General features: G+C 49.1%; 14 protein-coding genes across 14 annotated transcripts; 3 read left to right on the top strand and 11 right to left on the bottom strand. All coding sequences in view use genetic code 12, as the record gives it.

The window, feature by feature from the left end:
• Nucleotides 1–1752: 1752 nt before the first annotated feature.
• LODBEIA_P00010 (uncharacterized protein) lies at nt 1753–2202 on the bottom strand (the record flags this gene model as incomplete). The annotated part of the gene is made up of 1 exon (XM_066970838.1): nt 1753–2202. One exon carries the CDS (start codon nt 2200–2202, stop codon nt 1753–1755), a length of 450 nt encoding a protein of 149 aa, XP_066826939.1.
• Nucleotides 2203–3379: 1177 nt separating this feature from the next.
• Nucleotides 3380–4420, bottom strand: LODBEIA_P00020 (uncharacterized protein; the record flags this gene model as incomplete). The annotated part of the gene is made up of 1 exon (XM_066971949.1): nt 3380–4420. One exon carries the CDS (start codon nt 4418–4420, stop codon nt 3380–3382), a length of 1041 nt encoding a protein of 346 aa, XP_066826940.1.
• Nucleotides 4421–4655: 235 nt separating this feature from the next.
• LODBEIA_P00030 (uncharacterized protein) lies at nt 4656–6164 on the top strand (the record flags this gene model as incomplete). Its single annotated transcript, XM_066973060.1, has 1 exon — nt 4656–6164. One exon carries the CDS (start codon nt 4656–4658, stop codon nt 6162–6164), a length of 1509 nt encoding a protein of 502 aa, XP_066826941.1.
• Nucleotides 6161–7471, bottom strand: LODBEIA_P00040 (uncharacterized protein; the record flags this gene model as incomplete). The annotated part of the gene is made up of 1 exon (XM_066974171.1): nt 6161–7471. The coding sequence occupies one exon, from the start codon at nt 7469–7471 to the stop codon at nt 6161–6163; it is 1311 nt and encodes a 436-aa protein (XP_066826942.1).
• A 19-nt stretch (nt 7472–7490) lies between these two features.
• Nucleotides 7491–9173, bottom strand: LODBEIA_P00050 (uncharacterized protein; the record flags this gene model as incomplete). The annotated part of the gene is made up of 1 exon (XM_066975282.1): nt 7491–9173. The coding sequence occupies one exon, from the start codon at nt 9171–9173 to the stop codon at nt 7491–7493; it is 1683 nt and encodes a 560-aa protein (XP_066826943.1).
• A 554-nt stretch (nt 9174–9727) lies between these two features.
• Nucleotides 9728–10237, bottom strand: LODBEIA_P00060 (uncharacterized protein; the record flags this gene model as incomplete). Its single annotated transcript, XM_066976393.1, has 1 exon — nt 9728–10237. One exon carries the CDS (start codon nt 10235–10237, stop codon nt 9728–9730), a length of 510 nt encoding a protein of 169 aa, XP_066826944.1.
• A 188-nt stretch (nt 10238–10425) lies between these two features.
• LODBEIA_P00070 (40S ribosomal protein eS25) lies at nt 10426–10743 on the bottom strand (the record flags this gene model as incomplete). Its single annotated transcript, XM_066976648.1, has 1 exon — nt 10426–10743. One exon carries the CDS (start codon nt 10741–10743, stop codon nt 10426–10428), a length of 318 nt encoding a protein of 105 aa, XP_066826945.1.
• An 822-nt stretch (nt 10744–11565) lies between these two features.
• On the top strand, nt 11566–13083 carry LODBEIA_P00080 (uncharacterized protein; the record flags this gene model as incomplete). The annotated part of the gene is made up of 1 exon (XM_066976759.1): nt 11566–13083. The coding sequence occupies one exon, from the start codon at nt 11566–11568 to the stop codon at nt 13081–13083; it is 1518 nt and encodes a 505-aa protein (XP_066826946.1).
• Nucleotides 13084–13133: 50 nt separating this feature from the next.
• Nucleotides 13134–14633, bottom strand: LODBEIA_P00090 (uncharacterized protein; the record flags this gene model as incomplete). Its single annotated transcript, XM_066976870.1, has 1 exon — nt 13134–14633. The coding sequence occupies one exon, from the start codon at nt 14631–14633 to the stop codon at nt 13134–13136; it is 1500 nt and encodes a 499-aa protein (XP_066826947.1).
• A 154-nt stretch (nt 14634–14787) lies between these two features.
• On the bottom strand, nt 14788–16377 carry LODBEIA_P00100 (uncharacterized protein; the record flags this gene model as incomplete). The annotated part of the gene is made up of 1 exon (XM_066970839.1): nt 14788–16377. One exon carries the CDS (start codon nt 16375–16377, stop codon nt 14788–14790), a length of 1590 nt encoding a protein of 529 aa, XP_066826948.1.
• Nucleotides 16378–16569: 192 nt separating this feature from the next.
• Nucleotides 16570–17850, bottom strand: LODBEIA_P00110 (uncharacterized protein; the record flags this gene model as incomplete). Its single annotated transcript, XM_066970950.1, has 1 exon — nt 16570–17850. One exon carries the CDS (start codon nt 17848–17850, stop codon nt 16570–16572), a length of 1281 nt encoding a protein of 426 aa, XP_066826949.1.
• Nucleotides 17851–18052: 202 nt separating this feature from the next.
• On the top strand, nt 18053–18724 carry LODBEIA_P00120 (uncharacterized protein; the record flags this gene model as incomplete). The annotated part of the gene is made up of 1 exon (XM_066971061.1): nt 18053–18724. The coding sequence occupies one exon, from the start codon at nt 18053–18055 to the stop codon at nt 18722–18724; it is 672 nt and encodes a 223-aa protein (XP_066826950.1).
• Nucleotides 18725–18728: 4 nt separating this feature from the next.
• LODBEIA_P00130 (uncharacterized protein) lies at nt 18729–20738 on the bottom strand (the record flags this gene model as incomplete). Its single annotated transcript, XM_066971172.1, has 1 exon — nt 18729–20738. The coding sequence occupies one exon, from the start codon at nt 20736–20738 to the stop codon at nt 18729–18731; it is 2010 nt and encodes a 669-aa protein (XP_066826951.1).
• Nucleotides 20739–21281: 543 nt separating this feature from the next.
• On the bottom strand, nt 21282–23966 carry LODBEIA_P00140 (uncharacterized protein; the record flags this gene model as incomplete). Its single annotated transcript, XM_066971283.1, has 1 exon — nt 21282–23966. The coding sequence occupies one exon, from the start codon at nt 23964–23966 to the stop codon at nt 21282–21284; it is 2685 nt and encodes an 894-aa protein (XP_066826952.1).
• Between the last annotated feature and the right edge of the window lie 412 nt (nt 23967–24378).

Genomic DNA, 24378 nt, shown 5'->3' on the forward strand with positions numbered 1-24378 from the left:
GAGTTTATGTGCATCCTTACACCAGAGTTTATGTGCATCCTTACACCAGAGTTTATGTGCATCCTTACACCAGAGTTTATGTGCATCCTTACACCAGAGTTTATGTGCATCCTTACACCAGAGTTTATGTGCATCCTTACACCAGAGTTTATGTGCATCCTTACACCAGAGTTTATGTGCATCCTTACACCAGAGTTTATGTGCATCCTTACACCAGAGTTTATGTGCATCCTTACACCAGAGTTTATGTGCATCCTTACACCAGAGTTTATGTGCATCCTTACACCAGAGTTTATGTGCATCCTTACACCAGAGTTTATGTGCATCCTTACACCAGAGTTTATGTGCATCCTTACACCAGATTTTATGTGCATCCTTACACCAGAGTTTATGTGCATCCTTACACCAGAGTTTATGTGCATCCTTACACCAGAGTTTATGTGCATCCTTACACCAGAGTTTATGTGCATCCTTACACCAGAGTTTATGTGCATCCTTACACCAGAGTTTATGTGCATCCTTACACCAGAGTTTATGTGCATCCTTACACCAGAGTTTATGTGCATCCTTACACCAGAGTTTATGTGCATCCTTACACCAGAGTTTATGTGCATCCTTACACCAGAGTTTATGTGCATCCTTACACCAGAGTTTATGTGCATCCTTACACCAGAGTTTATGTGCATCCTTACACCAGAGTTTATGTGCATCCTTACACCAGAGTTTATGTGCATCCTTACACCAGAGTTTATGTGCATCCTTACACCAGAGTTTATGTGCATCCTTACACCAGAGTTTATGTGCATCCTGGGGGCCATTTTGCACCCACACCAATACACCCAACCGTGATGCTGCTGTTGATCCCATAATGGTATCACTGTACTGGCTGAACCCTCTATAGACCATCTCACCCAGTTAGCTGATAAGGCAAATTCAACATTTTTGCATCTATTTCATCCAAAGTTCCCCGTATGGGTACCTCGAAATGAAACACCACCTACATATGACTTAACCAATGGTAGTACCTGCTTTGAGCTGATAGCTAAACAACTACCTGTAATCCTATGTGAAGTTTATGTCCTCTACGTCATAGGTCTCTGCTCGTCACGGCACCTATCTCACTCATATGGTTACTTTTTTTTTTGTGGACTCCAGTCGTGACCTTCGCGTACCAATTTGAACCCCATACACCTGAACTTCTAGCTACGGTCAACTTGCAAAAGTAGGGGCTCAAGCGAGCACAAACAAGAGCACTTCATTCGTTTTTGCTTCAAAGAGAAAGCTTCCCAGTGTGAGTACCTCGAAATGACAAAACTTACCCAGCTCTTGCTTGTCATTAATACCCCAGATCAGTACTACGTATTAAGTGCTACTTGGCACGCGCGGCGTGATTAAGAAAGGTGGACCTCGACTTCAAGAGCTCAGGAAATCAACATGCACTCGACTAACCACCCGCTCTTTTGCCCTTCACCATTACTCTCCATTGCTGAGGGGCTGTGATTTACACTGGGATTCCCCCTGGATCTACGCAACAGACTGTACTTGTAATTTCGTTCTGCGTGAAGCAATCTGAGTCATCTAATTTCGTTGTTTTTTGCAGCAAAATGTCTCAAAAATAAACCTGTGAGAAAACTCAAACTAAACAACTTATACGTTTATAAAGATTTATTAATTACGATAGTTTGTTAATGGCAAACTCATTTCAACTGATGTATTAATGATATGCCTACAAAGACTCAGAGTTCACTGTGTCTATTGATCAATCAACGGCGCGTCATATCTCACCTCGTGGTAGTCCCAAAAGAAACTCAACTCTGTGGGAACACTCGAGTTGCATTGGTCTCGCCTCGAAACAATCTCCACAAACTCCTCCAATGGACAGCTGAATCCAACCCCGCTGGTGCACTTTGGGTACGGAACCACTGCATCATTCATAACAAACCGCACATACAGTTGGCCTCCGCACTGCAACTTTTCCATGTAAGTTCGGCCTCCCTGGGGGAACATCTCGGCCGCGTTGTAGGGATTGGGCAAAACAACATGCGCCGGTAACGCAGTTTCAAGCTCGACCAACCCCATAGACGAAAAGTAGATCTCCATATCGGTGTCGTGGGTGAACATCAACCATGTCTTGTGCTCAGAGCTGCCCTGTAGTAGTTTCAAGGACGCGGCTACCATCGCCGAGCCCACGGTGGTGCTCATGTTGTTGCCCGGGCCGATCTGGTAGTAGTTTCCGAAATCCGTCCTGTACCCGCTCTTGATATACTCCTCATTGGTAAAGAGCTCTGCAAAAGGCGACCAGCCCTTGACGTTAATTTCCTCTCTACTCTTCGACTCTCCACCCAATCACTCCAGTTGCTGCTACTGGTCTTAGAGGGACTTTCTTTTTGTTCTCTGTCTCTCTTTCTCTCAGTGTCTACATAGTTGAGTCTCTTACGGAGCCAAATGGCCATTTTGCAGCCACACCAATACACCCAACAGTGATGCTACTGTGGACTCCATACCCGCACTGAGAGGACACTTTGCAGTCCAGATGGAAGTCCAATAGAACCACCTAGTCTTTTGCTCTCTATTAATTATTTCGTTGTTGAATTTCCCTCCAATTTTACGCAACATTTCACTGTGGTTCCTGTGCACCTACTCTCTACACTTCTCCGCACTTCAATCTCCGTGTCACGTGATCCAACCACCACACTAGAAGCACCCACAGACGTCACCATCGTCCTTCCTCCACTCTATTGGCTCCCTTTACGGTCAAAGATCCTGGCTCACGCCTCATCTAGATTGCTGCTTTACTCTCCTACATGAGTACATGTCATGTCTTCTGTTCGTTTTCAGCGCTACCAACTGCTTCACGTATGCTTCCCGCTCCCCACTGTCTGCACCTGTGTCTGTTTTGGGCAAGTTCACTTCAAAGTCCACTTGCTTCTAAGGCACTGTCTCGTATCAACAGCTAGAGCTTTGTAGTCAAAAACGTAGTCACTTCACCGAGTCTACAAGTTTTTGCCGCATAATCTGGCAAAATTGTCACCTTGAGGGCGAATTACAGTAGTATCGACTATGCAGTACATAACAAAGCTTTCAAATACACCAGAGTTTTAAAACATGCTTTGGTCTTATGCAGTGACGACATCCGCAATGTGTCTAGGGAATCCGAGAGTCACGGCATTCCCTTGCAATGTCACTGGTATCGCCTACCTAGTATGTACATACCAAGAGCTGTCAATTGTGGTGCTACTGCGTGTATATTGTGGCCTCGGGGCCCCTGTCTACGCTACTGCCGGCACGTGCATATCACGTGCATTGCAACCCAACGGACATCACAACATCTTAGCACACCTGCATTTTGATCTTCCACTGGCTATAGTCTAAAGGTGGCTCATCCCAAACCGTTTTTCCTGCGCTTTGCCAAGGCGTACCGCATCGACTTTAACATCCCCGATGCAAACACACCCTTGATCGCTTGCACAACCGAACTATAAATAATCGTCCTCGTGATCAACTGCTTGATATTGTAGGCGAGGTTGCGGTCGGTGGCAATCTCCTTGATGGACGACTCCGGGTACCGGCTGTATAGCTGCGTGCGGAACTTCAACGGTAGGCACGAGATGAGTTTGATCTTGGCACTGGCGTTCAAATTGGTCTTGAAAGTTCTGTCTTTGTCATCGTTGTTCGTGAGTATGAGGTAGTTGCGGTGGATAAAGTAGTCGAGTATCGGCTGGTAGAGTTTGCGAAAGTGGTGGAACTGCTTGGAGACAATGTTGCGCACCTTGTTCGGGTTCTCGCCTCCCACGTACATGCGGAAATCGCCCAAGTACGACAAACTGGTGATCTGCTCGTAGAGTTCCCTTTCGGAAAACTGGTTGGACTGGATCAAAAAAATCGCTATGGTCATGGCGTTCTTGAGGTTGTACTGGTTCAAAAACTTGACCATGACGTCGTGTTCTTTGATGTAGTTGACCGGTTTCTGCATCCGCCCTGCAAAGTAGAGCGACGACCACTCGCTCAAGTCCATGAGTGCGCTCCGCTCGTCCACCACGCCGTACTTTGTCACGTGGTTCTGGATGGAAACATAGGGGTTGAAGAAGATGCCCTTGCCCTGGATCAAGTTGATCCACATGAGCGATTTGGCCGAGTAGTGTCCCGGGTTCTGCTGTAAGTTTTCCCTGTGGAACTGGGCCGAGTCCTTGACCAAAAAGATAAAGTCCAACTGCTTGGTGTCGGATCTGTCTCCCGTGTCACTGCCGTACCCGTCTTGCGGAAGAATCCCCGAGCCGTAACCAATGGCCGCCTCAATTGCAGGCTGGAAAGAGTCAACAATGTTTCTGAGCTCGCTCTGTGCTTGCGTCTCTAGCGTCTGATTCTCGGCACAAAAGTCCAACGGTATGATGAGTTTTTCAAACCCGGCAGCCCCCTCCATGATTATAGGGCGGTAGTATTGGTCGGAGTACGGAGTCGTCCGGGTATAAGCATGCCGGCGGGCGAGCCGCCTGGAATAGATGCTAAAGTGGTGGCCAATGCGTCGTGGACACGTTCGTATCATTGTTGAGTCAACTAGACGCCTGGTAGTGAGTGAAAAAAGGTTCAAGAAAAATATAAAAAATTTTGAAAAATTTACAGGTCCCCACGCGAGTGACTAATAAGCATCACCATTCATGTCGGCACAAGCATACAGGTCCACTAGATCCACCACCCACGAGGACCTCTCGTTTGAGGATGTTGTCATGACCGGGTTGGCGCCCGATGGAGGTCTCTACTTGCCGTCGGCGATACCCAAGTTGCCCCCCAGCTTCATCACCAAATGGAAGGACTTGTCGTTCAACGAGTTGGCTTTTCAAATCATGAGGTTGTACATAAACGAAGCGGAAATCAATGACTCAGACCTAAAGGATTTGGTTGCTAGGTCGTACTCCACATTCAGGGCAAAAGAAGTCACCCCCTTGAGGCAGTTGGACGAAAACCTCTACCTTTTGGAGTTGTTTCACGGCCCAACGTACGCCTTCAAAGACGTGGCGCTTCAGTTTGTCGGCAACTTGTTTGAATATTTTTTAGTGAGACGCAACAGTGCTAAAGCCAAAGGGGAACCAAGAGACATTGTCACTGTGGTTGGCGCAACATCAGGAGACACTGGCTCGGCAGCCATCTACGGATTGAGAGGCAAAAAGGACGTTTCGGTGTTCATTTTGTACCCCACGGGCAGAATCAGTCCCATCCAGGAAGAACAAATGACCACTGTGGAGGACTCCAACGTGCACACTCTTTCAGTCAACGGCACATTTGACGATTGTCAAGACATTGTCAAGCTGATCTTTGGCGATAGGGAGTTCAACGACAAGTACCACGTGGGTGCGGTCAACTCCATCAACTGGGCGAGAATCTTGGCTCAGCAGACGTACTACTTTTATGCGTACTTTCAGTTGCAGAAGCTAGCACCAAGCAGCAAGGTGAGATTTGTGGTTCCCTCTGGTAACTTTGGAGACATCTTGGCAGGGTACTATGCCTATAGGATGGGCTTGCCCGTGGACAAATTGGTCATTGCCACCAACGAGAATGACATCTTGGACAGGTTCATGAAGTCGGGGGAGTATGCCAAGCAGCAGGGTGTCGGGGTCAAGGCCACCTACTCCCCAGCAATGGACATTTTGATCTCCTCCAATTTTGAAAGGTTGTTGTGGTACTTGATCAGGGACAACTTGACTGGTGGAGACGACGCAAAAGCCGGCACCGTGTTGAACCAGTGGATGACAGAGCTAAAAACAAAGGGTAGCTTCACCGCGCCAAGTGCGGTGGTTGACCGTGCCAGGCTGATTTTCGACTCGGACAGGGTCTCCAACAATGACACCATCGCAGCCATCAAAAGGGTGTACTCCGAAAGCCCTGAAAAGTACGTGATTGACCCACACACGGCCATCGGAGTGGAAACGGCGTACCGGTTCCTTGCAAAAGAGCCGGCGCAGTACATTTCGCTTTCCACAGCCCACCCTGCCAAGTTCTCGGAGGTGGTGAACAAAGCGTTGGAGTCGTTTGAGGGCTACTCGTTTGAAAAAGACGTGTTGCCCGCAGAGTTGAAGGCGTTGAGCAGCAAGGAAAAGAGGTTGAAATTGATTGACGAGCCTAGTGTGGAGAAAGTGAAGCAGGCTATTAGAGATGAGTTGAAGTTTTAGACCTTTTTGTTTATAGTGACTTGTCCGTCGACAATGTCGACTTTGTAGCCCACTTGTTGCAATACCTCATCATCGACTGCCTTTGTCGCTTCCAACTCTGCTACAAACTTTTGGTTCTGCTCGTTTTTTTCCAAAAGATACTTGACGCAGAGAATCGCTTGCTCTTTGATGAACGGGTTGTTGTTGTCGATCTGGCAGTTGGAAAGGACCAAGCCCAACCCCGCCAACTCTCGCACTCGTTCTTGGGTTGTAAATGACTGGTAGGAAAGGTACGAAAGGATGGTGATGATCATCCCCTTGGCGTTGGAATAGCCAACCGCTTGTTCAATCTTGGAGGTCATGGTCACTCGTTGCACGTTTTCATGTATTGTTTTGAGCACGTGGATGAGCAGCGGTAGGAAATTGGAGTCACTGCGGAGGAATTTAATTGAGTGGTGGTATTGTGCAAGATCTGATATAATGTGTAGTGTGTTTAAAACCCCCGACTCCAATGCGTCGTCCTGAATGGTGTCACTGTTCAACCGCTGGCTGAAACTCTGGAACGTGGTCACGGTCCAGTCCAACAATGCAACTAGCTGGTAGCCACTCCAGTCGTCTTTGGTCTGAACAATGTCGGAGGTGGCACCAAGCCAATCCATAACACCTGCATCGTCTTGTGTTTTGATCCACTGGCCAAAACTCTCGTGCGTGACAATGTCGTATATCAAGTGGACGAGCATCTTGGAATCGTGGTCGACTTTGTTAAAGTCAATACCCTGGTACAAGCGGTACACGTTTTTCATCACATGGTTGTCCTTGATGTGAAGCAATGTAAGTAAGGTTTGATTGGTAACATCTGGATCTTCAGTGTAAAACTGCCGGAATAGTAGATGGATCACGGGACGCTCAAACAGGCTCCTAGCTGACCCAAACAACTTATTGGTTTCGTTGACGTATTCGTTGCGGGGAAAATTGGCAAGTGCCTCCCAGTAAACAAGCCGGATCTTCTCCGTCCACTCACTCACTGGTAAGGAAAACTTTTCCAAGCTTGTGATGACCCGGGGGTAGAACTGGTGGTCCAATACTCGAGAGAGGTTCCTCACCACCAATAGCAACCCACGGTATAATCGCAACTGGTATGTCTCATTCTGAGGTGTATACTCCAAAACTGTTGTGACCGAGCTGGGGTGTAACAACTCTTTTGTTTCGCTCTCCGAGGTTAGCTTCACCACCTGCGCCAACTCCGCCAAGCGCTCGTTGAAATGAGAGTCGTCCGAGTCTCTAAGCTCTTGTAACACCTGCTCAGTAAGCTGATCAAGGGAACTCATCTGATTAAACACTACACGTCTAAAAATGTACAGGCGGCCTTTCTGCGTCGCACCCGTGCGGATTGAACAAACAAAACTTCGGCACCAACGGAGACACAGCAAAACCCAAGGAGACCAAATACTCGCGAAACTTTACAATACGCGTCGACATCTCGTACAACCGAAACTCGCCGCTTGCGTTCTTGTTGCCACTCCAGAGCGACTCTCCCAACGCCGAGGCCCGTGGCCAGATCTTGCCTGTCAACACAGCAAAGTCCACTTGCTCCGACCATAACACCGCTTCTGCGCCAACAACTAGCTCCTGCTCGCTCTGGGTCAAGTTGCTCAAAAAGTCAAACGTGTAGATCCTCTGCCAGGTTTTATACGGACCGCACCAACTGCCTCCCTTACAGGTATTAAACTGAGTGTTTTGCGGAGCGTCGACATACTTCCAGTCGTTGGTCAAGAATCCGCCGTAGCCGCAGTCGAGGTAGAGGTGGTCGTACAGGGACACAACCACTTTGTAACCGCGCAGAGTCAAGTTTTTGATTCCGGAGCCAGTGTGCCAGATCTGTAATGTGATGTTGCCCGGTAGTGACTCGACAGCCCCGTCTGCCAACAACACGTCGTCCCACATGATCAATTGTCTCTCGGGGACCGAGTTGTACATCGGCAAGGCGCGGTCAAGGTAGTGCTGGGTGATATCACTCAAGGTGGCATTGTCGTACCATGAGTCGGGATAGCAGTTCTTCTGAAGCTCGTCGTTACCCACGTGGAAGTAGTGGTCGCGGAAGACATTGCTCAACTCGTGGTAAACATCGCCAATGACGGTGTAAGTCTCGTCGTTCATGATATTCAATTGCCCCGAGGGAGGCTCCACGCCGGCATAGTTCCAAAACTGGTCGGCACATTCCACGATGTTTGGGTCCACTTTTCTCCACCCGGCTCGAGCGTGTCCGGGCATGTCAATCTCGGGAACCAATCGCACTCCGCGCGCCCTGGCAAAGTCCAATACCGAAACCAAGTCCTTTTTCGTGTATACTTCGCTCGCAGAGTAAGCGTCTTCGGTCATCTCCGGGTAGCTATCAATCTCCACCGGCCAGCTCTGCGAATCCACCAAATGCCAATGCAAGGTGTTCATTTTGGCAAGGGCCATGACTTCTATCTGCTCGGTGATTTTGTCCACAGGCAAAAAGTTCCGAGCTGAATCGACCATGAGCCCGCGGTGTTTGAAGAGCGGGTAGTCGTGGACATGCACAGACTGCTCAACCAAGTACTGGCCACACTGGTAAACCACCATTTGTTGTAGTGTAGTTAGCGCATGCAACGTGCCCCAAATGGTTTCACTGGAGATGCTGATCCCGTCCTCGTCAACGTTGAGCTGGTAGGATTCGTCTACCCCAAATTGCAAATCAGCATCGTAATCTGTGATGTTCACGGTGACGACGTTTGGAGCCAGGGCTTTTGACTCGGGACAATGTGCTGTGACGTTCTGGTACAAGTATGGTGACCATTTGACGGTTTTAATGTCATCAACAGCTCTCTCAAACGCCTCCTGGACCAAGCTGTTGTCCCCTGCTTCCTCTTCCAACTCAATGTTCTCCAAGTCGATAACGATTGCGTTTTGGCCGAACCATGTCACGTTCTGCGGGCGTGGTAACGGATCAACCGAGACTGCAAGCACCCTGCTGCATAATAAAATGTACCAAACGAGACCGAGCATTGACAATACCGTAAGCTTACTGATAACAGTTGTAGTAAATGCTTATCCTTGTAAGGATTTTGCTCGTTTTTTATATTCCACTCTGGCACCGTTGTGATCTCCTCCAGGACATCCATTTGCGAGTGGATGCTGTTTATCCGCGACTCGCTATTGTTTCCACCGATTGGTCACGGTTCAAAAGCTGAACCGTTGCACCCACGTTTTCATTTCCTAACCGCTAAACTCTGTCAAAACCACTTTCACCAAACCAATGTTATGGGTTGATTGTTTGTTTTCTTGTGCGGTCTATCCGTGTTGTAGTTTACCGCCGCCATGCTGAACGCGTCACCGGCGTCGCGCATCACTTTCCGTAGAAGAGGTGCTTGAAGTATCCTTGAGCCCGGGTCTGTCTAATCTTTTGCTTTTACCAACACAATGTCGGCTTCCCCGGCACCCACGAAATTCTAAAGTTCCAGGTTGTGTCTATTAAGATCTATATCTCGATTTATCCCACAATATGATGCGTCTTCCTCCCCTAATGGCAACCACTTTTGATGACAGGTTCGATTCTGGCCTCATCGTTGTTGTTGTTTCAACTGTTTTTCAAACGCACCAATCATGATGTTGCTAACCTGCGGAGCAAACATGGAACTGAGATGGTTGTACAATGGGTTTCGAAACTTGTACGTGAGTTTGAAATCGACTCGACACTTTGGGAACTTGCTCGTCGAAACGTGGCTGAACACCCACTGCGTTTCAAGGGTCTCAAACAACTCTAGCTCAACACTTTTGGCGTACACGTTTCTGTTCTCCTCGCAGTGGAGTTTGCATACAAACCGCTCGGTAATGTCGTTCCACCCGATTTTCAAACCAGCTCCCGAGGGGAGATTGCCACCATCCCTGCTTGTAATGAACGAGTCCTCAACAAACGGCACAAAGTTCTTGTAGTTGTCCACCCTGCTTACGATGTCGAAAACCTGCTCCGGTGAGCCATTGAGGACCCGTGAAATGCTATATGACTGGGGCTTCGAAGAGCCAAAAAATGCCCTCTTCAACACCAACGGGCGACTCGTTCGTATCATCATGTAGAAACAAGAAGGAGTGTTTGGAGCTCTCGTTTTTTTTTCTCTTTTAATTTCACGTCGAGGCACCGAAAGAGGCCATCTCGGTGGGTTGAAGAGTACTAAAGCTACACTGAAGCTAACACATTATGGTTTTCAAAATTTTTTGGTCGTAATATACAAATGCTAGCAAGAGCCCACTACACTATCAATTACTGAGCACGAGTGTAGATGGCTTGTTTGGAGTGCTTCAAGACCGGGGTAATGATTCCGTCGTCCTCCAACTGTCTCAAAGCAACACGGGCAAGCGAACCTCCAATCTTCAATCTGTCAACCAAAACGGAAACGGAAACGTACTTGTAGGTTGGGACATCCTTCAAGATTCTGTCGTATTTCTCTTGGTCCAAGATGACAATGTGCTGAGCCTTGTCCTTGACCTTACCCTTGTTCCACTTCTTTTTACCTTTCTTACCACCGGCCAAGGCAGCAGCAGCTTTAGCGGCCTTAGTTTGTTGGATCTTTGGCGCCATTCTAGTGTGGTTGTTAGTAATCTGAAAACTGTGGGACCCGGGAATTAGCTGCGATATTGGGAGCCAGGCGCTCTATAAAGACCTTTTTTTTCGACAAGCATTGTCGCCGCTGGTTGTTCAGTGCACTGTCAAAGGTTTTGTAGTTTCATTTGCAAATAAATGGCCCCCAGGCATCTCCAATGTAACTGTCAATATGGCCTCATCTTGGCTCCCAAGTTGATACACCGCTGTGGCATTGGTCGTAACATACTTCTATAGTTGCTTGTGTACTATAAAGATGAGCTGGTAGGACGTATTTTTCCAATCTGTAAGGCGTAAAATGGTGAGGTCTCTCTCTGGCTTTTTTTTCTCTGCAACTAGGAGGAAACGGGGGTGGTGTGTGCGTCCCACAAATGGCACGTGAATCCAGGTCAAAGACCTATTTTGAAAACAACGCAACCTGTTGCTACTACTGCTAAGATTCAGAAGGGGACTTTTGCAATGGATAGGACAGCCACTTTTCAAACCATCTCTGTTGCCTATTTTGCAGCACGGGTCTACATTTCCCGTTGTGTTGTATCACACCTCGTGCTTCACGTAGCGTCGCTTCCAACTCTTCCCAGCACCTGTTCTTGAATCTCCTAGGCTGTGGTAAACACCTCACCTCCACCTCTCCATGCCCACCTCTTTGACCTTGGAGCTGCCTTTACATTCTCTGGGCCACCTTCGAGAACGCTATTGCACAGTTGGTAGCTCCTGATTTTGTGGTGGGCATCACCAACATAGATTGCGCCAGAGACGGGCAATTGGAGCAGGATTATAGATTCAAGCAGCAGCAGCACCATGACCAAGAGGCAGGCCGCGGAGCAGATCACTAAGGATGCTTTTGATGACGACTACGAAACAAACGAGGCCGACGCACCCGCCCGTGCCACCTCGGAAACTTTGTCCAAGAGAAAGATCCTAAAGCCCAGGGGGAAGTTGAATGAACCGAAAGGAGAATCACCTTTCTCAACTGCACTGCAGTTTCCAAAGCCACACACAACGTTACCAAACTCGCCAACTACAACAACTTCCCAAAAGACTAACAAAATCCGTGCCTTGAATGAAAACTTTGTCAAGAAAGTCAACGAGTCTCACATTGCCAATTCGATTGTGGACTTTACCAGCATAGCCGAAGCCTATGTGAGATATTACAAAAGCATCGAGAGCGATACCAAAGAGATACCGGCAGAAAAGATAGAGCAGACTAAAGACGGGCACGACGATGCAGAATCGGAGGAAGAATCGGAGGAGGAGCCGCGCAAGCCCGAGGTCAAGATTCAGGGACCGCTGTTTTCTTTTAGCAACACGTCCTCTACAACCAGCAAACCCGCGTTCACATTTGACCCAAAGAAAATCGCCAAACTAAACGAACGAGATCCGGATGACTCCGATGACGAGCTAAAGGGGCCTACTTTCAATTTCAGCAAGCCCATCGTGGATAGTGTTTTCAAGTTCAAACCGAATGGTGCAGACACAAACAACGATACAGCCAAGGGCGGTACTGAAAAGTCATCGCCTTTTCAGTTTCCCGCGTTGTCAAAGCCGCTGGTAGCCAACACCTTCGGCGGGTTGCCGCAGCAGCCAGAAAGTAATGCACCTCCAAAATTCAATTTCAGTGCAAATCCACCCAGTTCTTCCGCTTTCAATACGGCCAACACCTTTCAATTCGGAAGCGCAAAGCCAACTGCATTTACCAAAGCTACAGCACAGCCCACATCCTCTCCTTTCCTGTTTGGTAAACCAGCAGGTGAAAACACCACGGCATCGCCCTTCCTGTTTGGCACCCTGCAGAAACCAGCATCTTTCGGGTCTACAAACCAAGCGGATGCAAACCCGTTCTCAGCACCCACCAAGAGCACGTCCACTGTTGCGGAACCAGAGGATAACAAAGCCGGCGAAGACGAACCCGAAGTGGAAGGAAACTTCACCCCCGTGGCTGAAATGGGCGAAATGAAGCAGGTCGAGACGGGAGAGGAGAACGAGGAGACAAAGTACACCATAAAGGCAAAGTTGATGGAGTTTGACCAGTCAAACAAAAACGAGCCGTACACCCCCAAAGGTGTGGGACTTTTAAAAGTCTTGCGCAATAAAGACACTGGCAAGTCGCGGATCTTGATCCGAGCCGAGGGCAATTTCCGTGTCTTGCTCAACACGACCATCTCCAAGGACATTGAGTACACCCGGTACGGCCATGGGTCGCTAATACGATTGCCAGTGTTTAGTCCCGAGGGCAAAATCACCACCTACTGTATCCGTGTCAAGGATGCCACCGGCGGCCAAGAGTTGCTAAAGCAAATCAACGACGCAAAGTGTTGATGAAAAAGTAATGCATCGTGTAATAATAATAGTAATAAGATATATACAGGTTATTGTTTAGACTCACCATCTTTCTTTCCATTGTCAAAGTTCAAGAACTTGCCCAAGACTTTGCTTATTCTCGCCAACTTGGAAGGGTGAAGATCCTTTTCATCCATATCGAGCACTTTCTCCTTGCCCAGGTCGTTCTCAAGCTCCAACTGCCAGTCGGCATCGGTTCGCTTGGCGTTCTTGTCGTCAAATGCATCCGCCAAGGCTTCAAGTAGCGCGGTCTGGGTCGGCGTTTCCGGAACGAGGGTCTTGACATGCAACACGACATCGAGATCGCCTCTGTTGTTCAAGTTGCCATTCACGGGGACACCCCTTTCCGGTATCACGAGCTTGCGGCCGTTTTGCACCCCGGGTCTGATCTTGAGCTTGATCTTTTGCCCGTCCAAGGTAGGAACAATGATCTCGCCCCCTAAGGAAGCCGTGGTCATCAAAATCTCCTTGTCCATGACCAAGTTGTTCTTATCACGGGTGAATATGGCGTCCTTCTCCACATTGACCCTCACTATCAAGTCTCCATTGCGCGTTTGGTTGTACTCGTCTTTGGTCACGTATGGCGCATCGCCGCCACCGGGGATCCGAATCCGGGCGCCGTTGCTGATCCCTGGAGGTATCTTGACAGTCGTTGACTTGGGGATCTCCTGCACGCCATTGCCATGACAGGTACCGCACTCGTCGGATCTGGGTATAGTCACGCCAGAGCCGTGACACGTGGGGCAAGTGGACGCCATGTGGAACCCACCCATGACGTGTGCCGTCTGTCCGGTTCCGTGGCAGGTGGGACAAGTTTGCTTCTTGGCTCCTTCTTTCAAGCCGCTTCCGTGGCAGGTGGTGCACGAGTCGAGAACCTTGTAGTTGATAGTCACCGATCCGCCAAATATACTCTCCTTGAACGGTATAGACTTCATAACCTCGACATTGTCCCCAACATGCTCCGTAACAAAGCGCGCACCTCCTTGGCCTCCGCCTCTCCCCGAAGCCCCCCTCCCACCAGCAAATGCTTCCCGAAACAAGTCTTCAAAATCAAACCCCATATTGCCAAAGGGTCTTCCCCCTGAGCTTGCACCGCCAAACCCTGCAAACGGATTGCCTCCTCCTGCGAACGGATTCTGTCCCTGTGCACCACCACCAGCACCAAAGGGACTTGGATTGCCATTCTCATCAAATGCACTTTTCCCAAACTGGTCATACTGCGCTTTCTTTTCCTTATCTCGCAAGATCTCGTAACTCTGCTGAATCTTGTGGAATCTCCTTTCCGCGTCCTTCTCCTTGTTGACATCCGGGTGGTACTTCTTGACGAGGTCGTAATAGGCCTTTTTGATCTGCTTGGGATCGGCCGACTTGTCCACGCCTAGAGTCAGGTAGGGGTCGTAATCAATCAATAGTCTGCCTGTCGATGCATGGAACGCCCTTCGAAACGAGCACGACACAGGGCGTGCCTTTAACAACCGCGGTCTAGAGCATGGGGGATGAAGGTTCAAGACAGTCTTTGGTATTCTCATGGTCGACTTGGCTTTTTGCCCTGTCAAAGTAGACCGCGTTTAAAACTGGCCGATGCGAAGGTATTAAATCTAGGTTAGACAGTATCGTAGAGAGAAGATGGGAATTTTCCACAAAATTCCATGGAAGAGAGGTCACGTGACGCGCTTCTGTATTTTACACCCGCTTGCCATCCATTTCTCGAGCTACGGTACGCCACTTACAAAACACCTGTTTAAAGAAGCGCACTCCCATACCGACGTCTTTGTACCCGGCGATGCTCCGTATGGAATGCATGCTGAGAATGGGGAGACCCACGTCGATGATCATTCGTGCCCCGTTGACACCTCTCTGGCTGCTCGACATGATCGGCCCGATGGTGCCTCCGGACCGCGAGTCGTTTCGTATGTGAAACTGCTGCAACTTTACTCCGTCCAAGTCAGCCACTATTCTGGTGAGAAACTCTTTGCCCAAAGAGTCGCTCAATACGTGTGCATTCGAGTCAAACTTGATCGACGGCCCCGTGTTTGGTAGCGGGAAGTTGTTCTCCAAGTAGGCCTCCTTGAAGTTTGGATTTAATGCATGCGTGACATCGCTTGATAACAAGACGGTGTTTGTAGTCAACTGCGCAACGGCCTCCGATACGGGGAGCTCTCTGCACCTGGCAGCCACTACTGATCTTAAAGTGTCAATCAAGAATCCTCCACAAGCCCCAGTCGAGGTCAAACTGCCAACCTCCTCGTTGTTTGCCAAGTATACCCCGTTGAGTGCTTCCGAGGTGGAGATGTCCTTGTCTAGGAGAAATTGCTGACTATATTCAATGAGACCGTAGATGGAATCGAAAGCACAGAGCCTGTCGTCCAAACAGCCCAGAAATATAAACTCGCGATTTACTCCTCCGCGACAGCTGGGCTGCACATCGACTAGATCCAAGTCAAAGTCAACTATCGAGCTCAAAGAAACCCCAGCTAGGGCGCAAATGTACCTTAGCAATCGCAATGAATGTCTTGCAAAAAACTTGCTACCTAGCTCTTCCTCCGTAGGTACTAGCTCGTCGTCCGAACGATGAGCAAAAACTGGAACGGCTTGGGTTTGCTTGTTGTAAACAGCCGTATCCACGCCAAAATGCGGTGCTAGCGACGGAATCACCGCGATTGGGAGCGGTGCCGAGTTTATCAACGTGCGCTGCACACCTTGCGGTGTCTGCACGAGCACACTCCCTGCAAGCCCAAGGTCCCGGTTGAGCCAGTTGCTGTTCAAGCTGCCAGAGTAAGGTGCCACTCCTATAAGATCGTACCCGTCCACCCGCAGCTTCAACAGACCACGGGGATTGACCTTGACACTCAATGCGTCGCAATGGCTTGCAACAAAGCAAGATCCCTTGCCAGGTGACCATTTCCCGCCAATGACAAATGCAACCAACGACTGGTCACCGTTGCAAGTGTAGTAGAACCCAGCATCGAGCTCTGCAATGGCCTTGTTCTGGCTGATGGACTTGAACCCGTTATTCTCCAAGAGGGATTTAAAGTGCGAAACAACGTGGTAGGTGGTGGGGTTTGTGTTTATGAAATCAAGAAACTGATCAGCATAGGCCTCGTAGTAACTGGCAAGTGGGTCATCAGGTGCTGGTGCTGCCGTGGTGTCATTATCCCCGTTCTCCTCTTCCGCTTCAATTGAGTCTGCAGTTGACACTCCACTGTCTTCCACTGACGAGTCACTATCGTCTGCCACGATGGACCACTCAGTGGCCACTATCGACCGCTCCATTGCGCTATCTATTGCTCTTGTGTCCTAAACCAGGGTCGGTTTTAGCATCCAGATGTGTTTATGCTGGCACTCCGTCTCCCACCGTCCCCCGCGAAAAAAAAACCCCCCCCCCCCTCGCAAGCGCGGTTCATGATAATACCTACACTTTGATCCTTACATTAACAAATTCACCGCTACACACTCATACAAAGCCTACCCCACGGCTGTAAGCGAGTCAAACAAAACCGATATGGACTCCCCGAAATGGTCTCTTCTGATACATTCGGCAAAGATTGGCGAAACGTCAATCACCACTAGCTTGTCCTTGTGCGCCTCGATTTCCTCTTTCGGGATCGGATACGTATTGGTAACTACAATCTTGTCGATGCATTTGGAGTCGGTCAAAGCGCTCAAGCAGCTGTCGTTAAACACCCCGTGGGTGCCAACCACGTAAACGGCTTTGGCGCCACAGTTCAATCTCAAGTGCTCCGCCGCGGCAATGAACGAGTTGGGCTTGTCAATCATGTCGTCCAAGATAATGGCGACTTTGCCCTTGACGTCGCCAACGAGAGTAATCAACTTTTCCTCAACCAAGGGCCCATCTTCGTCGTCCGAGTTCTGCGCGGCGTTATACGACCCACCAAGCACATCGCTGTCCAACATATTGGGCTTGGTCAAGTGCGAGCCGTTGGAGTCGCAGAGAACACTGTTTTCCAAAACACCCTCCCGATGAGCACGCTCGCTCTTGAATTGGTAGTCATCATCCACCACGTGGCCCTGGACAATCCGAGCCGTCTGAAGCTCGTTGACAATGTTGTCCTGCTCCGTAGCGTCCCCACCGTCTTCAGCAATAATCTTGGCCTTCTTCAACGCCTTCTTGCGTGCGTACTCGTCCTGGGTTCTCCTTCTGTCGGTGTGGATCATGGCAAAGTTGATCTTCAACGAGTCGGCCAACGCCGTGACTCTTTTGGTGCCACCGGGGTTCTTGGAAACAACAACCGAGTTTTCCCAGTCGGGGATGTTGTGGCGGATCCACCTGGCCAACGTGGGCGCCCCCAACAAATTGTCCACCGGTTTGGTGAAAAACCCCTGCATCTGGCTTGCATGCAAGTCCATGCTGACAACATGGTCTGCGCCAGCCATCACCAACAAGTTGGCCAACATCCTGGCAGTAATGGCACCACGGTGCTTCTTCATCTTGCTCTGCTTGCTGTAGGGAAACTGCGGGATGACCGCGGTAATCTTGTTTGCACTTCCGCCGCGGCATGCGCTGATCAATATCAACAACTCCATGATGTGGTCGTTGATGTGCGGCGAGCCGCTTTGAATGACGTAAACGTCCTCGTCTCTTACACTCACGCCAATCTGGACCGATGTCTCGCCGTTGCTAAACTTTTTCAAGGTGCACGGGGCCGGCTCGACGCCCAACCGGTCGCAAACCAACTGGCCCAACTCAGGATGCGACGATCCTACAAAGATTTTGCACTTGCGCATATCCAACGACGGTGACAATGTGGAAAAAGCCGGGGGTGCTTGCGTTGAGTGAAGTTGGTTCAAGGATGAACTCTTCTCAAGGGATGAAAAGTGAGAGTGACAATCGTGTAAGGCAACTGGATTCTCGCCTTTTTTTTTTTTTTCTTTGGTTTCTCTGTTCCCGCGGAGTCAGGAGATGGCAATGCATCCAGACTAGAGCATAATGGAGCAGCTACAGTTGAGCATAGCTTCACACAGGGAGACAATTCGAAACTCGAGCTTTTTCCATGAAATTCAAGAGTCATTGAGCGGGGACTTTACCAACATCCGGTGCTTGGCCTTAGGTTCACCCAGCGAGAGCTCAAATGCTCGGTACCAGTACGCTTTGCTTTTGGAGTTGGTGGAGACCAAGAACATCGCTGAGGTGTCTCTTTATGACCCTGTGTTTACCGATTTGGATATGGAGTTGTTCAAGCCGTTCACAGTGGAGGAGCACTATCGCGGTGGGGCGGGCCCTGAAACCCTATACTATATCCCCCATGCTCCACTCGAGGTGATGGAGCAAATACTAGTCACCGACAAGCCAATGGTGTTTCTAGGCAACGACATCATTGCTCACACGGACCGACTAACAAAGCGCAAGCTAGCTTCCCTCTATCCGACCATGGCTGTTCTTGTGCATTACTCAGATGACGGCTCCTGTAACGACGGGTTTACCCCTGTCACAAACAAAAAGAGAAATAGCCGCAAATTCAAAGAGCCAGAAATAGTTTACAATTTCAATGCTGTGCACTTCCACGGAGTAGAGATCACACGATACAAAAACAGCTTCAACAAGAAAACACCCTGGGGCAACGCGTTTTCTGACATTGCATTCCATAGACTAATAGACTAAAAAACTATTCTAATCTCAGTTTCTTGTTCATTGGCTCTTCACTCTCATCTCCATCTTTCAACAAATGTTTAGCCAAAATCGAGTACAAGTCGTCCTTTGTAAACGGCTTGGCCAAGATATCGCTCATCCCGTTTTGCAAATACGTCACAAGGTCGTTATCCTCGATGTTGCCCGTCATGGCAATAATCGGCGTCTTGGTATCAAACGAGCGAATCACGCTCGTCGCTGTGGCTCCGTCCAAATTGGGCATGACTATGTCCATCAACACGAGATCGTACTTGGTGTTTTCCACCGTGGAGATGGCATTGAGGCCGTCGGTGACAACGGTGACTTGACACCCGTACTTTACCAAAAACTTGCGACACAACTGAATGCACACATTGTCGTCCTCAACCAAGAGAACATGGAACTTTGGGTTGGCAATGGAAGTGGTGCTGGTCTGTGGTAGCACATTGGTTTTTGGTGACGCCGATGAACTGGTCAAGGGAGAGAGGGGTTTGTTGTTCGCTGGCGACGCATGCACATAGTCTTCAGGAGCAGTTCCGGGGTTGGTCTGCGATGAGGAGGACAAGCTTTGCTGGTGGTTCTCATGGTGCTGCTGGTGTTGGTGCTGGTGCTGGTGCTGCTGGTGTTGGTGCTGGTGCTGGTGCTGCTGGTGCCGGTGTAAGTGAGGCGGCTGCTGGTCAAGCGTTTGGCCGCTGTTTGAACCTCGTGGTGGTGGCCCCTGGTGGACATCATCCATGGACTGAGTTCGGTCTAGTGTCTGGTTGGCAGACTTGGTTGGAAGAAATGCTTGGTTCGCTTGTGTCACCGACAGCAGGCGCGAGAGCGTGGCAAGACCGCTAATGGGACTGGTGGCGGAGTATGCTGTTTGCGGCGGACGGCCACTCGGGATGGAAAGGGAGCGGTTGTTGTTGAGAACCGCTGGTTGCAGTGGCTGTTGCAGGGCTCCAACTAGGTGGGAAGGTATTGGCTGAGTCATTCCCATTGTGGAGGCGCCGCCAGACGGCTGCATCGATTGCGTTGAAACCACGGGCGATTGGAGGTGCGGTGGGATTCGCGGCGACTGCAGCTGCAAATGCTGCGATATACTGGGAAGCGACGTTGCCGAGAGCGAGCCCAAGTGGTTGGCCGTGGACATGCTGGCGTTTGGGTCCGGGTGAGTAAAAGGGCCGGGGCCAAGGGCATTTGGTGGTGGAAAGTCCAACGGCGGAATTTTGATCCCAGACTGCAACAAGACATTGATCAAGAGGCTCATGGAGCGGTAGTACCGCTCGTTGAAGGAATTTATGGAGACAATGTGGTCCACCAACGTCTTGTATTTCTTTTGTAGCACTGCATTTTCCTGGCTTAGCACCTGGTTGCTCTCTTTGAGAGCGTCAACTTGCTCTCTCAAATGGTTCTGCGACTGACTTAGCTGGATGTAGTTGTGATTGCTAGCTGGGTGTGAGCTCTGTGGAAGGGGGACCCTGGTGGAATCGTTTGCTGCTGTCTCCACATTCACTTCTGATAGGCTGGGGTTCTTCTTGATAGCTGCACTTGTAGGCTTTGATCCGTTGTTGGAAGACGATGGAGACGCTCCGCCGGTTTTCTTTGTAGTGGGGCCTTTCCTCTTGATATTGTCCAACGATTCTCGGTCGTTGATTCTAAAGTCGGGATGTTTAAACTCCCAAGCGTCTTCGCCATAAGGGTAGCTCAGTTTGGCCTCGTTTGGAATCTTGACTTTATGAAAGTCGTACTTGTTCAATTGTCTAACAAAACTTGCAAAATTGGAATGTTTGAAGTGGCGTGGCAAAATGTCCTTTGTAAAGTTGTTTGTGTTGATCACCACAAAGCTGTCCCCGTTTTGGGTCCATTTGACAATGTTCTTATAACTATCTTCTTGAAGCATGAGAAATAGCTTTTTGACAAAGTCGTTGGACCCGCTCTGGTTGGAGCTTGACGTTGTAGCAAGCGTGGAGTTGGGAGCAATGGTGTGCTTCAACGATGTGGTTGTAGAAGGAGGAACCGACATGATAGAAATGGGACGGGCTTGTATTCTAAAATTATTGGCTTCGCTGGCTAGGTGATGTTGTGGATGTAATCATGAGTCGGCGGAAGGAGCAAAAAGCAGGCCTCTGAATCGGGGTAAACGGGTGGAAGGAGGTTGATAAATAACTTGGGACCAGAATGTATAATGTGTGAGCTACCAGTGTAGTTTGAGAGTTCTGCAGCTACAAATCACCTTATAGAGTCTAGTAGTGGCAGTTCCCTATACTTGTGCTCTGGTGGTAAGTTCCAAAAAGTGTTGATCTTTTTTCGCTCTCCCTCAGTCACTGTCTCCCTTTTACTAATAATAGTAGTCTCCTTTAATACACGATACATATACTTCCGCACTGTATAGCATGGACTAATTACTCTAAACAAAACGTAGGAGGGATTGGATGCCAAAAACAAGGCATGTCAGATATAGGGGTTGGGGCTACATGTGAAGACATGGCACCGCCGTTAAGTAGAGTTGAAGAAAGAAGTTAGTCTCTTTGCAGCCACAAACGTGTTCACTACATACCACACATAATCACAATTCGTCGTGTCCGGCTCGGGCATTGTTGTTGAACACAATTGGAAACTCATGAGGTTTGACTATTGTGATTCTGCCCCTGCCCTCGTCGACAAGCTTGCCTGTACTCACCGAACCCACTTTGTTCTTGATTCCCACAATGACAATTCTTTCAACGTTGACTGCAAGTGTGTAATTTCCCTCCTTTTCCACCAGAATGCCTTTCCTTTCGTCAACTTTGTACCTAATGTATGTAAACTCGCCACCAATGGTTTCGCCGTCGTCGACATATAACGACCCTTGCGCCTTTCCCTGTTTGTCCAACGCCACCACCAAAGTGTAGGGGTCGTGCTTCATCAACTTGGTGGATCTCCTATACCTCAGCTTCATTGGCACCACTGACCCGCCTTTGAGCAACATGGGAACATCGTTGAGCTCGACACTGAACCGATGGGAGTTTAGTCTCTCTCCAATCACCCCGTTTGCAAAGTGGTAGTAGATGTCCTCGTGATCTCGAGGAAGGAAAAACTCCACTTCTTTGGCACCTGCATCCGTAACAGGCTTTACCAATATCCCAGTATCGCCAAGGAAAAATTCGTCGTCAACCTCAAACGTCACCTTGTCCTTCAGGCCTTGGTAGTCGTAAAACAACGGTTTAATCACGGGGGACCCGTTTCTGGAAGCGTGGTAAAAGCTCGTGTAAAAAGCAGGAAGCAACGCGTACCTCAATCTGATGGCATTTCTGATACTCGACAAGTATGGCTCCTCTACCATCCACGGCTCCCTTCTTCGTGAGTCAATGTGAGCGTGCGCTCTGAAGAATGGATACCAAATACCAGCTTGGTACCATCTGGTGAGCAACTCTGGCGAGGGATTGCCAAAGAACCCACCAACATCTGCCCCGGCGAATGGCATCCCCATTATGTTGGAGGTCAACACCATGGGGATGGATATTTTCAAATACTCCCATTTCGACATATTATCGCCGGTCCACATGGCAGCTGTCCTCTGACTGCCGGCAAAATACGACCTAGTCAATATAAACGGTCGCTGAGTGGGCAATCGTGCAAGCAAGGACTGAAATGTCGCCTCGTGGTAGGTCAACCCAAACACGTTGTGGATAGACCGGTGCTCCCACTGGCCATAATGGATGTTGTCCTTGGGGGCACTTGTTTCCGGTCCACTGAACACCGATGGCTCGTTCATGTCATTCCAGAGGTGCAAGTTTTTGTACCTGTCAGAAATCATGAATTTTCGATGGCTTTCGTCCCAGAAACTTCGGCTCTCCGGGTGCATGGTGTCCACCCAAACAGACTCACCGGGCCAGCAGTGTCCATAATACACTTGGTTGTCGGCGTTTTTCATTGCTATACCTCTCGTGACCAACTCATTGCTCACCTCGTAGCCGGTTTTAATGTGAGGGTCAATAATCACCACCAAGTTCCGGCTGCTCCGGTTCAACTCCTGCAACATCTCTCCCGGTTCAGCAAAGTTCTCCGGGTGCCATGTAAAATACTTTTTATTGTCGGCGTATTCAATGTCAAGCCAGATGGTGTCATAGGGTATCTCGTACTCGTCGAATTTAGAGTTGACCTCCAACACATCCTTGATGTCGTTGTAGTTCCACCGGCACTGGTGGTAGCCGAGACTTGACAATAGGGGCAACTGCGTGTTTCCGGTAAGCTTGCCGTAGACTTGGTTAACATCCCGCGGACTATCCTCAATAATCACCACAAAGTCCAAAATGCCGTTTTCCGACATCCAATGCACTGATGACGCGCGGGTGTCTTCTTCGATATCGATGTAGGTGTCGGCGCTGTTGATCCAAAAGATCCCCGCTGCCACGTTGCCGTTTACTGCCATGACCAATGGGATCGACCCGTACATTGGCAACCGCGAGTCGACCTCGTATTCAAAAATGTCCACGTTGTAGAGCCTGTATGGCTCATGCATTTTGGTATCCTTCAAAAGCATGGAGTCTGCATGCTCGGGGATGCCGTAGAGGCTTTCGAACCCAACCAAGGTAAAGTCGAGTGCCACCGCCTCAGGTCCAAGGGGCAACCTATCACCTTTTGAGTCGGCAAAGCTATCGGAAAACATATCAAAGTCGGACTCTTGAGGAAAAAGATTTTCCTGGTTGTTCTCTTTTGATCTGGAATGCTCAATGTTGAGCAACTGCTTTCCGTTGACGACAATCTGCTCCTTTCCGTCGTAAAAAAATGTAAACGTGACCGGGTTGAGCTGAATGGCAACCTCGTGTCTGGGGTATATGACGGTGATCTCGTTATCCAGTCTCTTTAGCCGAAACTGCTGTGGACTGGGGCTATCCTTGAACGCCCAGTTAGAGGCCTCGTTGTATCTATTAGGATTCACCAAGCCCTCACTCATGGGTCTCCTTTCGTCCATTTTGAATCTGAAGCTGTTTTCAACGATGCTGATTTCAAAGGGAAACACAGCTGGTGCAGCACTCGCAAGGGTCTTTTCAATCTCTCCACTCAAAACCCCATCCTCAACCTTAATCGAGTCTTTCAAAACTTGGTAAGGGCTCTGAAAAGCGGGATCAAGCAGTACTTGCTTGGCATAGTGTCGATTGCGGTGGCAAAACCCTGCCTGGTGACAGCTTTTGAAGAGATGGTCCTTGACACCCAAGCAGCAGCTCAACAATGCTGTGAGAAGAATAAGAATCCGCGATAGCAGGTGCATGGAGAAGGGATATGAGGAGAATGAAGTAGGGTGAGTTTGTACCTGTATTTAATTTTCAAGACGCATTTTATGCTGTTAATCTTTTGCTTTTTTTTTGATTTGCGCTTTGCGGGATTCGAAATGGGTGTCAGTACCGATTTGCAGCCATCACGTGACTTCCCAATGAGCTTTGCAAAGTCATACCCTATCCTGTAAAACAGGTCCATGAGCTACTCGCTCTGACTGTATTAGACGGAAGATGACTTTATTCTGTTTTCTCGAGTTTTGCTGCAACTGGTAAAGTTTTCCCAAAATTTTGGTGCAAATTTCATCATATATTTTTATGCGTGGTAATCTTCTGACACCTCATCTACATGGTGGTTTCAACAAATGTAAACCCCCGTGGTGCTCATGTTTTTCACTTTCTCAAACA

This window comes from Lodderomyces beijingensis (assembly GCF_963989305.1).
Source record: "Lodderomyces beijingensis strain CBS 14171 genome assembly, chromosome: 1".
Lineage (NCBI taxonomy): Eukaryota > Fungi > Ascomycota > Pichiomycetes > Serinales > Debaryomycetaceae > Lodderomyces > Lodderomyces beijingensis.